The following is a 14,488-nucleotide window of genomic DNA, read 5'->3' on the forward strand; positions in this document are numbered from 1 at the left end:
GTTGTTTTATATTATTATTTAATTACAGACATTTAACCAACTGTATAACTTAATCATAATCTCGAATTGAATCAAGCTAACAAGTTTACTTCGCAATAAAGAATCAAATTAATCAATTTGATCTAAAAACAAAAACTCAAATTGAACTTCAAGTAATCAATTCATATTATTCAAGTTAAACTTGACCCCCTAATTCTTATGTTTAAATTTTCAAGATCCCATTGATTTAGACTAATTCCAATCTTTTATATACAAAAAAACCAATAATAAATTCACCAAACACTAATAAAAGTAGATAAATTAATTAATTTTAATTAAATATCATAAATTTAAATTTATTCTTAAAAAAGTTAAATGATTTAAAAAATGATAATATTTAATGACACTACATTTGATAAAAAAATTTCCACCAATGAGTGTAACTTACTCTCCCCGTCTTGTAATAAATGTTATCTAACTTTTTTTTATGCAGATACTAACTAATTTACATAAAACCTTAACGAGTATTTTAAATCCAAAATGTGATACGAACAGCAACATGCTTTCATTTCAACTAACACTCATTCATCTCCCCCACCAAACTAGCACATCCATTCATTGCAAGCCAGAGGAGAACCATACACAACTAATTACACTGAATATACATTTTAAAATAAATAATAATTACAACACAACAAAAACAGGTGAGGACGGCACCGGCACTGCCGCTGCCATCACCACCACCGGAACAATATCTGTCCTACTTAATTCTTGTTAGAAGCCCCTCAACGAAGGGAAAGAAAATTGCCTCGTGTTGGGACAAATACGCATAAGATATTTAAATTCTTCCTCTGGTCATTCATCATCTGATAAACAGACTACATCAGGTGATGTAGCTGGATGTGCCGAGTTAGCTGGTGTGCTATTACCACTAAATTTGGATAGGTTCAAGTTCATCAATGTAGGCAAATCTGGCATATGTGGCCGAACATTTGGCAGATTTATACCAGGTTGACTGTTAGCATCAGCGCAAGAATTCACGGAAGATAAATTAGGTGTGGATAGCCCACCTGTACTTACAAGCCAATGCCCCCTATGAGGAACAGACTGAAAGTTTGCCGGCATTGACCAGGGTGTCCGGTGAGAAAATGGGGGAGAAGTTACAGGAATATTACCAGGTGCAGGCTGACTTGGCCTCCCATGCGGAACTGTACAGGGACTGGAGGCTGGGATGGATGTTGGGGGTCTATAAGGCTGGAGATGTGGTGCAGGGGCACGTATCTCCCCAGCAGTTTGAGCATTTCCCAAAGGTGAAGAAAGGGAGTTGATATGAGGTACCCTTGGAGAAACACTGGAGAAAGTTCCTGGTGTACTGTAAGTGGCCTGTATTGGTGATACCATAGTCTGAGAGGTAGTTGTAGCGTAGGAACTCTGCATGCTGTCTGCAGGAGGCCCACAAGATGATGGACCGACCAGACAGGGCCGAGTGGCATTTTGCTGACTTGCAAGCTGAAATAGTTGCTGTGGAACACTTGCATCTGACATTAATATAAGGTGTGGTTAGAAAAGACAAACAGAAATGAGGAGAATGGGGAAAAATGAGGTGAATGCGCCTGTGCACAGAGCAGAGAGACACATAAAATGGCATATTTAACTAAATAAAACCCATCCCTGATGTTTACAAAAATCCAAACAACCAACCTTAGAAACAACTGCACTCAGTAAATGTATTGGCAGTTTTTGACTTAATATAAAGAAAGAAAACAAAACCCCAGGATGTAAGTTATTGATATGCATTGTTTGCTTGAGAGCTTGATTCCAAATGCCCTACAAAGCCAATCGAAAGGGAAAGTCCTCTCTGTCCATTAACATTTGTTTTTGTGCAGATTCATTTTTTCATGGTACATAAACGTGGAAGAAGCAAGACACGATCCATGTTAAGAAGTTTCCACAAATATCTTAATGGTATCAGAAATTTAGATATGTTTTCAAGCAGCTAATATACTTCAGCAGAAACTTGTACAGTCAAAAGGAGAATAATAAAGGGCATGGAAATTTCCACCATCACTAGAGTTGAAGAAATATACCTTGCTGCATTCTTGAAGCACCAGATACTTTAAGATCCATGGATTTAGCCCTGAAAGCCTCAGCCAATATCTTATTTACAAGAACTATATTATGTTGTGTATCCAGGTTCTTCCTTATATTCTGAAATTCAACCTCAACCTCCTTACGTTTAATGTCATACTTCCTGTAAAGTTCCTCGAGTTCCTTCTCAAAATCATATTTCAACTGCAATTTCTGCTCCAACAAGTAGAATAATATAGTAAAAGAAAATATGAAGAATATAAAACCTACTATAAGTATCATCATAACAACAGTAAACCAAAAGCTAACCTTGTTTTCATATTCTTTCATATTTTGATCTGTCAGTATTCGTAGTCTTTCCAATTCATTGGTAAGTGGATCAAGGCACAAATGTCGAATAATCCTGGAAGCTGATTGGCTAGCAGGTTGTATAGGATGGTTATTAATCTCTGTGAGAGTTGACAAATTTCTTGTGTCTGAAGACTGTAGTCTGACTCCACCAGGAAGAAGTGAATCAAGGTCCATATTTGAGGCTGGATGTACAACTTGACGAGAACATGAGTCAAGTTCCACATTTGAGGCACACTGCACAACAGCTTGGTTTTGAATCTCAATTGATGTCTCGGGAATGTGGTTGGGGAGACCATCTTCATTCGATGGCTGGTCTTCAGTTCCAGTCACCAAAGGCAAGTTAGCTAGGTCCTGGTTGGAAGAAAGGATACCAGCAGAAGGTAATTGCCCCTCCTGCTCTGGAGGCTCCATGACCAGTGAATCATTCATGGATTGATTGGCTGGTACAATATCAACAGAACTAGATACCAAAATGTTCTGCATTTCTCTAGCAGTATCCCGATCAGGAGGAGACTCTACAGATGATAATGGCTGCACTTGTTCTAGAGGCACCATGAGATCATCAACTGGTCTAGATACTGGAGTCTCTAGGGACAAACTGTTTTCTGTCATGGTTCTACACACTCCTTCCTGCCGGTCTGAATTTGAGGCATGTTGCACAACTTGATTTTGAATCTCAATTGGCATCTCAGGAATGTGGTTGGGGAGATCATCTTCATTGGATGGCTGGTCTTCAGTTCCAGTCACCAAAGGCAAATTAGATAGGTCCTGGTTGGAAGAAAGGAAACCAGCAGAAGGTAATTGCGCCTCCTGCTCTGGAGGCTCCATGACCAGTGAATCATTAATGGATTGATTAGCTGGTACAATATCAACAGGACTAGATACCAAAGTGTTCTTCATTTCTCTAGCAGTATCCGGGTCAGGTGGAGACTCTACAGATGATAATGAATGCACTTGTTCTAGAGGCTCCATGAGATCATCAACTGGTCTTGATACTGGAGTCTCCAGGGATAAACTGTTTTCTGTCATAGTTCTACATACTCCTTCCAGCTGGTCAGATATGGCATTTTTATTCACCACCACACTGTCTGTTAATTGACATTCAGCCACTTTATTGCTATTTTCTGGCTCCAAGACAGGAATTTGTTCATCAGGTAGGGTCCGACCATTGCTTGGGCTAGAAGTACAAGGCCCTGGTGATAAATCTCCATCTAATAATGGACCTCCATTAGATATTTGATCCATGGATGAAGAATTCAGAGCAATTACATTCTCAGGATAATCAGTACAATTGACTGTGGCAGGCCTTCCCACAGCTTCCTCCCCATCTAATACATTTACACTGATTCTCTCATGACGAGTGTTTGACACTTCAAGTGGAATTTGTCCAACAGGTATGCTTGATGAGACTCCATCATGATTTTGTTTCTCAAAAGAAGGTTGATTTGAAAGAATAATACAATCAGCATCTGAGCTACCACGGGGACTATAAGCTTCACGTGGTCTGGACAACACACTATCTAAAACCGATTTCTCGGAAATGTGGTTGGGGAGGCCATCTTCATCTACTGCACCTCCAGATATTTGCTCTGTTGAAGGAGTGAAATTGACAGTCTCAACCATTCCCACATGTGCATCTCTATTTAATATTATGGTCCTATCAGCATTTCTCTCATCAATCAAAGGTGGATTTGGAATGACACTATTTGAACCATTGCTGTCATCATCCTCAAGGCTCTGTGCAAAATTTTCACAATTTTGCATGCACATGGCATTTTCATTACGGACATGGCCTTGAGGTGATTTTGAATTCAATGAGGAAATTCTTTCATCAGACAAAGATGAGTTCAGAGTTTCAGCATTTTTTGAACCATTATTGTCATCAGCCTCATGGATTTGTGCAGCATTCTCACAATTTGATGTGGACATGGTATTTACACTTGGGATATCTTCTTCAGATGATTGAGAATTCACGGGGGCCATATTCTTTGCACCATCATTGGAACCATTAGCCTCAACTTCTATTGATGAACCACAAACAGGATTGCTCAGTATAGTCCCATCAAGTTCCCCTTGCCTAGAAGAAATTTCAACATGATCACCATTTGAACTGGTGGTGTTACACACTGTAGGAGCCACCTCTCCACTGGGAACATCTAATGTTTTCCCATCACATATGTCTTCATTAGATGAAGGCAGAACTCGTGTTATAGCATCTTGCCCAAAATCATGAGATTCACAACTATAATTTACACACTCCCCCTCCTCTGGCGAGCTAATAGCTCCATCAGAACATTGAACATCTAATGTTTTCCCATCACATATCTCTTCATTACATGAAGGAAGAACTCGTGTTATAGCATCCTGCCCAAAATCATGAGATTCAAAACAATAATTTACACACTCCCCCTCCTCTGGTGAGCTAATAGCTCCATCAGAACATTGAACATCTAATGTTTTCCCATCACATATCTCTTCATTACATGAAGGCAGAACTCGGGTTATAGCATCCTGCCCAAAATCATGAGATTCACAACTATAATTTACACACACACCTTCCTCTGGCGGGCTAATAGCTCCATCAGAACATTGTTCTCTGGAATTGGAATGCTTAGAGAAAATATTTCCTTGACTATCATATTCATTTTCAGCAATATTATTGCATTTATTATTAGCATCAGCATGTTTGACCAGAGGAGTTTGCAGTTCAAGTGCGCTACTGCATGGTACAACTACAGAGGCATTGGCATCAGGAGCTTCAGATAATCCAATCCCAGTTCCAATCCTTGTTATGACTTCAACCATATCATTGAAACCCTCTCCTTCAGCAACATGATCAGACACAAGGGCTTTAGGAGCATTAGAATGCTGAGCTTGATCACAGGTCTGGTCAACCTTAGTCCCAGGTTCGTTTGAAGCAACAGGGTTTAACAATTCATCCAGTGCCAAAGTCTCTGGGAATGTCAGCCTTGTTTTTAATTGCTTGGCCTCAAGATCCTTGAGACGTATTTCATGCTGCCTTTCCAATTCTCTAATTATTTTCATGTATTCAGTGTTGAAAACCTTGAGCTTTTGCTCTTTCGTTACATCATTGGGAGAACATAATTGAATAGCAGCCCTGTGTATTTGGTACCTTCTCCAAAACTCATCGTTTTCATTTTCAATATCTTTTTTCAACTTCTGCTTCTCTTCCTGTTGCATCAGAAGTAGCTTGTTCCACTGGCTTTTACGCTTCTGAAAGTTTTTAATATTTTTAGAATTATCATTTTTTACTAATTCAACCTCTGTTGTCTCTTCTATATAAGAAAAAACCCCATTTGATGATTCAGAAGCTTTTGGATAGCTGACAACATTAGAGTTTCCTGTGAGTTTTAAAAAATTTTCCTTCAGAGTCCAGAGCCTTGAATTGATTTCATCCACTACTTCTTTCTTGCAGTCAAAATTCAAGTTCTGCTTAGCAAGCATGAGGGAAGCTTCAAAGTCAAGTTTGTGATTTAGCAAAGAAGCAGCAGTCCAACACTGAAAAGAGAAAGCTTGTCAGTTACATGTACTAAAGGCAACCAAGTGAACAACACAAATCTACAAGAGTTTGGAAACCTAAATCTAACAACATTAAACAGGTTGTTAAAAGCTTTAGAAGATAGAACCATAACTTCTTAATAACAAAAGTTACATCCACAAAGCATTGTTCTATGTAGATCCCTACAATGAAATATGAAGCCTTGTATAAAAGAAAAAGGCAAAAAAAAAAGAAAAATCCATAGAAAGGGAGAAATTTCATTAAATGGAATGAGTGGAAAGAATAAATATTCAACAGAATTAAGATCAGGAAAAGAACTTTTACAAAGTTACTTCAAGTCAAGATAATTTGACCATGAGAATTGTGTCAGGCATGCATATTGAGGCTAGAACCTAGCCTCATTTGATCAGCTGACTGAGCTACCCAGAGATCAGAATCTCAACTTGTACAAAATTTCAAGGCATTCAACATAAGAAAGAGGTTTGAAGTTGACCGGTTAGATCAAGTGCAGAGTAAAAAATGTTTGCCCATTAGGTTGCAGCAACAAACAAATATCAATGGATAAAAAATCAACAGGCATCAATGAAGTATTAGACTTTACCAAATATAAAGGCCAAATGATGTAGAATGAAGGATGTTTAAGGATTATTATGTTATTCTTATTTCTTAAAAATTGTAAGAATGATGCACTTTCATTTTACCAACAGTCATGTATAAAAATGTTTGAAAAAGTTATTCCAGCAAGCAAAAAAGGCTTGGCCAAAGAAAACTGATGGGAAAAAACATATGTATGAAAAAGAAGAAAATTCTGACCAGAGATAGTTGAAAAGCCTGTAATATTGACACTGGTTCTGTACAGATCTGGTAATTGTTCATAGTATATTCAAGACAATTTTCAACCATACTCTTGACATTGTCCTGCATTAGAAAAAAGATGTTAAAATACAACAAAATACAAATTGATAATAGAACCAAGATTGAAATATACTACATCAACTATCATGAAAATCCTGAGTGACAGAGTACATAGTTTTAAAAATCATTGCTCAGGGATGCAGGGTTCCATTAGAAGAATTCAAATGCAATATATATATATATATAGTAATAAATACACATTCCTTAGGTCATGGATTCATGATCTTGAATTCAGGTTTTAATAGTAACAGGTGAAGCCATTATATGGCTATATTAATGTATACAGCGACTCCCAAATATGACAAAGTAATCTATCAACAACACATACCCACTTTCCAACAAAATCAAACCCTTGGGAATGCCTCATTAGTTATATATATAGATATGCTCTCATTAGTTATTTCCAGCTCCCCCCCCCCAAAAAAAAAATAATAATAAATTACTTTATAATTATATTGGCTTTTGATTCTAAGAATGAACCTGGTATGGTAGCTTTTGGTGTAGAATGAGTAAAATATAGGTCTACACTCTACACCTATAGTTGGATCCAAAACATATTGGCCTGATCACCATTGTTCTTTCATTCCAAGCACCTAGCAACCATTTCCAACCCATTATCTTCAATCCAATTACTGATCTAAGCAATATCCTTTCTGTTAATATTAAAAATCTTGTACTTTTCCTGTTTCAGATATCACTATTAAGTTTCAACCTTATACTTTTCCTATTTCAGACACTCCTATTAAATTTCTAAACAAAATGTTACAAGATCAGACAAAATCAGAAAATCCACATCAGAAAGTTTCTCCAACATATCCTGGATCTAGCCTTTTAACCTTGGACTTCACAATTCCAAAACAGATTTCATTCCCACACCATTGCAAGACAACATTCACAAGATTCAAACTAAAACATTTGCAAAATTATGACAGGATTAGTAATCTATCATCTGAACATCCAGAGTGTAATAAAAGGACAGCATCAAATCAACCAAATTATGAAGGCCTTTTACAAACAAACAAACAGCACGTATAACTTGGCAAAAAGAAAACAAGCTACATACAGGGAGACGCAGAATTTCACAAAGATTTGCTATCTCTGGCTTCAGTAAAAGATGTAAGCTCCTTTGCTGTTTCCGTATTTTCTCAGTTTCAACAGTGACCCCTAGAGGTCTCTTTGAGTCTGTCATTTGATCAGCAAACAAATGAGTAAGAACTAAGAACTGCAATTCACATGGAATAAATTATCAACCAGCATTGATATGAGGAGAAAGGACAGTTGAGGCGGCAGCAGCACGCCCAAAAACTGCCTCACTTTGAGACAGTAAGACAAGGTGAGTGCCTCTTTGAAAGTGAGGCAACCAGATTTTGGGGGGGGGGGGGGGAAGCAAATTAATTCTACAGCTGTGATGGGAATAAGGAAAAGCAAGTTAGTTGGGGATGGAGGAAATGAAGGAAGTATGCCGTGTTAGCCTGAGTTTGGTTGGTAATAAAGAAGTTTGTACATGTTTCCTTCAGTTTGAAGATGAAACGAGAGAAGTATAAGTCTCAGCTATGATGGTGAAAAAACATAGATAAGAATCTTCAACGAAGATGTGAGAAGCCACCTATATTACTCCTTTGGCACTGTCTGAACTCTGAAAGATTTTTGTTTTTGGCTTCTTCCCATATTTTCCCTCAGATAGGTCAGATGACTACTCTACATCTTATTCACTTGCTAGGATAAGAATGATTCAGTAAGGATTTGGGGTATTATTTTGGTCACCAATAAGTTTGCAACTCAAATGGCACAACCCCCAATCTCTAAGACCATAGGCCAAGTCATGCCAGAGATTCAAACTACTCTAGACCACCTATCCCTCTGTCTTAACCAAATCCAAGCACATTCAATTCACAAAAAGAAAAGAAAAAATGTATCATTTTGGTTGAGTTCATGATACAACAGAGGTGAATGCCTCATGCCTCAAGTATAAGAAAAAGCCTCCACATCAGCATTGAGGCTCCTCAGGTGATGAGAAGCTATCCAAGAAACCTGCCTTGTCTCATTAAATCTCCATATTTTCCAAGAAACACTGTTACAAACACAAGCAGTTGAACTAGACTAGAATTAAGAGACATTACCCACTGGACCTCCAGAATTTCCTGCAAAAAGTACTTTATGGTGTCAAACACCCATAGGAAACATCAATGGCTACAATAATTCTTGTTATTTGTCAATGTCATTTGTCTGTGAAGACACATAACAAACTGAAACTTAATAATGATGGGGACAACTAACCATCCTTGTTCCTAGTAGATAAATTATCACCATAAGATTTTGAAGAAGGCTGATCAACATTATTGGCCGTTTTCCTCCCATCCCTTTTCACATCTGATTCTGATAAGGAGATATGCCTGAAAAAAAAACAGTTAATACAAACTTAGGAGCTAACAAAATAAGCTTATCCCAAAACTAATGTGCAGGCAAGGTTTTTTTTCTTCTTTTAAGATACTGGCATTATTTTTAATCCACCTAAAAATTGATTTGTACACATATCATCTTGTATTAATGTATCAAATGTGTTGACAGGACCATTTCCTGTAAGCAATACAATCTACACAGAGAAACTAAACTTTAGGTGGTTATAATAGCCAGGTGGTTTCTTAACAAAATATGTAAAGAGCAGCAAGATTGTTGCCACAGGTCCATACCATGTGACATAATCACTAAATGCTGTTAAAAATTGTTAGGAACTCAACAACCAAATGGATTAAGTATCAATAACCCAAGTAGCTAGCAGGTATATGCATATGTTTGGGAAAGTTGACATAAGAGGTGCTAAAGGTGTTTGGCCAAAAGGGGAAGGTCAAACATGAGAGATGTAAGAGAATGATAGTCAGTTAGACACATAGGAGAGAAAATTGATGTAAGGAGGTATGCAGGGGACAAATCTCTTGGGAGCTAGGGGAAGGGATACATGTGTATTCTATTAGTAAAATTTGTGACAGAGGAGTGCCTCTATGCGAAGCTTAGGCTAGGGGTGAATTCTTATCTTTTGAGGATGATCCATTATTTGTTTACCATTATCATACTTGAATAATAATACACATTCACATATATTTACAGCTACTTTGAGAGAAAGTGAAGGTGTATAAATGCAATTTTAGTGACACTCACTTTAACTTTACTATCTATTACCTTTCCCTTTCATCCTTTTTCTTTCCTATTTTCCTTGCTCAAATGACTATTAGAAAAAAGTTAGCAACTAAAAAACATCCATACAATATTTGCTCAAAACCAACATGTGCATGTAGGTTGGACAATTATTTAGTTAGTTTAGATTTTTTTTAATTTTATTATATTAGATTTTGTTGGTCTATATATAGAGTACAGATTCTCATCAAATGTCTTGAACAACTTTAGAGCATCTGAAAGTTAAGTCAGAGGAGCACTCTACCCTAGAGGAGCACTCTACATTTATCATGGGAGTAACCTACCAACAGGAGTACTCTTGGATTAATTTTCCATTTTGTTACCCATCAGTATGACAAGTTGGCAATGAAAAAATTATGCCTTAATTAAGCTTACGGTCCTAATATTTTTTTCTGTAATTATTTTAGTCCTTTAGTTTTTCAATGCATTCATTTTAAACACTCAATTCATCAATTACATCAAATTTCCATAGATCATATATCCAAATCATTTTATTAAACTCCAATGTGTCCAACAGTTATTCAAATGTCTTTTAGAAAAATCAAACTCGACACCTCACATCTTACTAGAAAAAAGCCAAACTGTATTTTTAACATACAGAAAAAGAGGAAACTATGAGAGAAAACTATGAAAAGAGGAAACTATGAGAAGGCTAAACCTAATAAAAGCAACAAAACATGGATTAAAACTTATTTCATATTAATTCAGGAATAGCATTGATTATTTCCCTATCATTTGCTAAAAATTAACAATTACCTTATCCTTTTGGAACGTGACCCGCTGGTCTCCACAACATTGCCACATATTCTTGATGGGTGAGCATCCTCAATCAAGTTGCTGTTGTCATTGTCAACCAACATAGCAGAAGCATTTGCATGCATGTCCACCATATTTCTTTTTCTCTTGGAAGATATCGATTTTTCACCTTTATCATTCTCTACACATTTCATAATCAAATTTTCATTTGATATAGAATCCCTTGACCCTAGCTTCTGCAATGTCTCCTCTTTGCACGATTCAGACTGAACCCTTTCAGGTGCCCCACTGGGCGGCTCACAAGTTGCAGCATTAGATGATACAATTGAATTTACAGTCACATTATTATCTAATAGTTCTTTCAAAGGCCCACTCAACTTAGGCTCAGCTCTCATCTCTTTACCATTGGCATCTTCAGGTGGCAGAATATCCTTATAATCCTTGGCAGAATCAAAACAATTCTCTTTAAGGCACCCATCAATCTTGTCCCTACCCCCGTCATCACCTTCCTGAGCTGACCTATCCACCTCATTTGATTTCTCATGGCAATCTGGCATTCAAAAATTAAAAGTAGAAGAATATTAACAACAAGAATATACTAACACTAGCACATCACACTCAGCAACATTTTTAGTTAACAACTCATCACCTTCTTGAGTTGACCAATCAATCCCATTTGTCTTATCATGGCAATCTGGCAGTCAAAAATTAAAAGTAGAATAATATTAACAGCAACAATATACTAAGTACTAACACTAGCAACATTTTCAGTTGACAACTCTTCACCTTCTAGAGTTGACCTATCATTCTCATTTGTCCTCTCATGGCAATCTGGCAGTCAAAAATTTAAAGTAGAAGAGTATTAACAACAACAATATACTAACACTAGACACCTCACTCAGCAGCATTTTCAATTAACAACTCATCACCTTCTTGAGTTGACCTATCCATCCCATTTGTCTTCTCATGGTAATCTGGCAGTCAAAAATTAAAATGAGAAGGATATCAATAACAACAATATACTAACACTAGCACACCTCACTAAGCAACATTTTCAATAATTTAATTAACTCCTCACCTTCTTTAGTTGATCTATCCATCCCATTTGTCTTATCAGGGCAATCTGGTAGTCGGAAATTAAAAGTAGAAGAATATTAACAACAATATTATACTAACACTAGCACACCTCACTAACCACCATTTCTTCAATTAATTCCTCACCTCCTTCAGTTGACCTATCCATCCCATTTGTCTTGTCATTGCAATCTGGCAGTCAATAATCAAAATTAGAAGAATATTAACAACAACAATATACTAACACTAGCACACTCACTCGGCTACATTTTTTAACTATCCACATTTTGATAACCAGAAATATTACTGATAGACTAGCCCTAAATTCCATCTTCACCTACAAAGGCATCATAGCCAAAGAGAACTGAGTGAGAGTGTGTGTGTGAGAGAGAGAGAAAACTGTATGCTATTGATAGTTGAAAAGTTGAAACTTGTAACAATCCAATAACAAAACTCCACCTAACTCAAACATTCTTTTAAAAAGTGTAACTGATCAGAACCAACTCATAACCACCCCCACTAAACTCTAACCAACTCCACCAGTTAGAATAACACTGCAACTGATCTGAAACGATTCATAGCCACTCTCTTCACAAAATAAAATTACTTTACTCATTAAATTTATAAATTTTCTGCAATCTGATAAGTTACCTCTCTTAGGTTTAACAAAGAGAGCACGATACTCGCGCGCAGTCATTCTCTTAGGTCTAAGTCTCGATGAAGCTTCCGAGCCACTTTCCTCATCCTCGTCATCATCATTATCATCATCCTCGTCACCGCTAGCCTCAAACGCCAACTGTTTCCCACTGCAATGGCACTTCGAACCCGAACTCTTGGATTTTGAAGCCGAAGGATCCGAAGAAGAAGAAGGAGAAGCGTTCTTCGTTCTCTCAGATCTCCGCAACGGACTCGGCGTCTTCTGACCGAATCTCACCGTGATTCTCGCCGAGAGCGACGGCGGCGTCCGCTTCTCGAGCCACTCCGACTTGCGATTCGGAGTGGCGGTGGTGACGGAACCGCTCGCAACAGCTTTATTCGACAATGACTCTGTCGAAGACCTCGTAACTGGTCCTTTCTCCGCGACGGGACCGGAACCAGTGACGTTCGCCATTAAAACTTAATTTGCAAACCCTAATTTGCCAACAATAGCAGTTTCGGAGACATGGTGGTTTCTTCTGAGCAATGTTGAGCTCGGAGAGTGGCGGAGAAATTTATACTCGCGAAGGGCGACGGAGTTGGGCTGGTGTTGCAATCAAGGGGATTCTCCGAGCACTATAAAACAAAACGCGGCAGGTGTACCCCGAGAAAAGCAGAGAAAGAAATACAATTGGCCGGGAGAAAGGGCATTCTAGACTTTGACTACAAAGTTCTACACTTTTGCCAACACTTAATGCTGTTAGTATTTTATTTTATTTAGGAGGTTTAACTAGTTTAGAATCTTTAGGAGTAAAAATACTAGTCTTGTAGAGATTTTAATTAGGTTTTTGAATTATTTGTCATTTTTAAATAAGTTCCTGAAATTTCTTTTAGTTTCAATTGGATTTCTAAACTTATATTTATTTTTTAATTAGGTTCAATAGAAACTTATTAATAAAAAAATCAGAAACAAATAAAAGTTTAGGACCTAATGAAAAATTTGGTAAAAGTTTGGAGATCCCCAAAGTAATCAAACCTTAAAGTAATTAAGTAAAAAATTAAATAAAGTTTATATTGTTGTCGTATTTGAAAAACAAAAAACTACCTAGGTTCCATTGCCATGTCTTTCTTTAATTACTCATGATAATTATGAGGTGTGTTTGCAGCTAATATATTCAAGGCATATATTGTATAAAGTTCGAAGAGTTAGTTACGTATTTTAAAAAATAATATTACATAAATTTAAAATTGTTAATAAAATAATTTAAATAAAAGACAAAGTATATAAAAATTGTAGGAAGATGTCAAATTTAGAAAAATAAAAGGAGAAGAATTATGTTTCAATTCGTTTAAACAAAAAATAATAATAAGAGATTAATTTTTTTATTCTATTCTTGAAAATTGAGTCTCTTATAAAATATATTAAAAATACATACAAAGTATATTTATAAAACTTATTATTTATAAGTAAGTTGATTATATATTTTATTTCATTTACATAAACAACAGAAATTAAAAAAAAAACATATTTTCGTTAGATCAAATCTTTATCAAAGGAAGCTTATTATATCATAATCCTTATTCGAACTAAATCATATTAAATTTAATAAATGATGAACATTTTTTTTATATTTTATAAATTTTTAATTTTTTATTGATTGTGTCTAAGAGTGAGGTATTAGGTTTTTATGTCTATCCAAGAAAATCTTAAAAAAAACTCCTTGTTACGATAATCTTTTTTGAAGTTACTAATTTATCTTATTATTCATACCATGTGTTTATTATTTCATGCATATATGATTTTAACCTAGTCATTTCATGCATATATTTAATCTATTCTTGATTGGCGAATTCACAATCCAATGGGAGGAAGGGCCTACTTCCCGAGACAGACAACACATAAGATATTGAATATGATTGGTAAGAAACAAATAGAAAGGAATAAAAACAAACATCTTGTAACAACTATAAAAAAAA

At 36.3% G+C, this 14,488-nt stretch overlaps 1 protein-coding gene across 4 annotated transcripts; it reads right to left on the minus strand.

Annotated features, from left to right (window-relative positions):
* Positions 1-510: 510 nt before the first annotated feature.
* Positions 511-13,226, minus strand: LOC114380583. Of its 4 annotated transcripts, none has more exons than XM_028339710.1 (14): positions 12,527-13,226; positions 12,037-12,067; positions 11,880-11,893; positions 11,731-11,775; positions 11,588-11,632; positions 11,451-11,495; positions 10,802-11,351; positions 9,131-9,246; positions 8,974-8,994; positions 7,917-8,035; positions 6,752-6,856; positions 2,377-5,937; positions 2,067-2,280; positions 511-1,517 (listed from the first exon to the last, which is right to left on the minus strand). In XM_028339710.1, the coding sequence occupies exons 1-14, from the start codon at positions 12,984-12,986 to the stop codon at positions 835-837; spliced, it is 6,009 nt and encodes a 2,002-aa protein (XP_028195511.1). In that variant the 5' UTR covers positions 12,987-13,226; the 3' UTR covers positions 511-834. The 4 variants fall into 4 exon arrangements, with proteins under 4 accessions (XP_028195511.1, XP_028195510.1, XP_028195513.1 ...); XM_028339709.1 differs by having other exon boundaries at positions 11,880-11,924; positions 12,023-12,067; XM_028339712.1 differs by lacking the exons at positions 11,451-11,495; positions 11,588-11,632.
* Between the last annotated feature and the right edge of the window lie 1,262 nt (positions 13,227-14,488).

This window comes from Glycine soja, chromosome 12 (assembly GCF_004193775.1).
Source record: "Glycine soja cultivar W05 chromosome 12, ASM419377v2, whole genome shotgun sequence".
In the NCBI taxonomy this organism is placed as follows: domain Eukaryota; kingdom Viridiplantae; phylum Streptophyta; class Magnoliopsida; order Fabales; family Fabaceae; genus Glycine; species Glycine soja.

Excerpts from the sequence above, each read along its gene's own strand:
- LOC114380583 (XM_028339709.1), bottom strand. The coding sequence starts at position 12,986 with ATGGCGAACGTCACTGGTTCCGGTCCCGTCGCGGAGAAAGGACCAGTT. Across the intron at positions 11,776-11,879 it reads GGATAGATCAACTAAAGAAG|ATTACCATGAGAAGACAAAT; the intron begins GTGAGGAGTTAA and ends TTTGACTGCCAG. Across the intron at positions 6,857-7,916 it reads GTGAAATTCTGCGTCTCCCT|GACAATGTCAAGAGTATGGT; the intron begins GTATGTAGCTTG and ends TTTCTAATGCAG.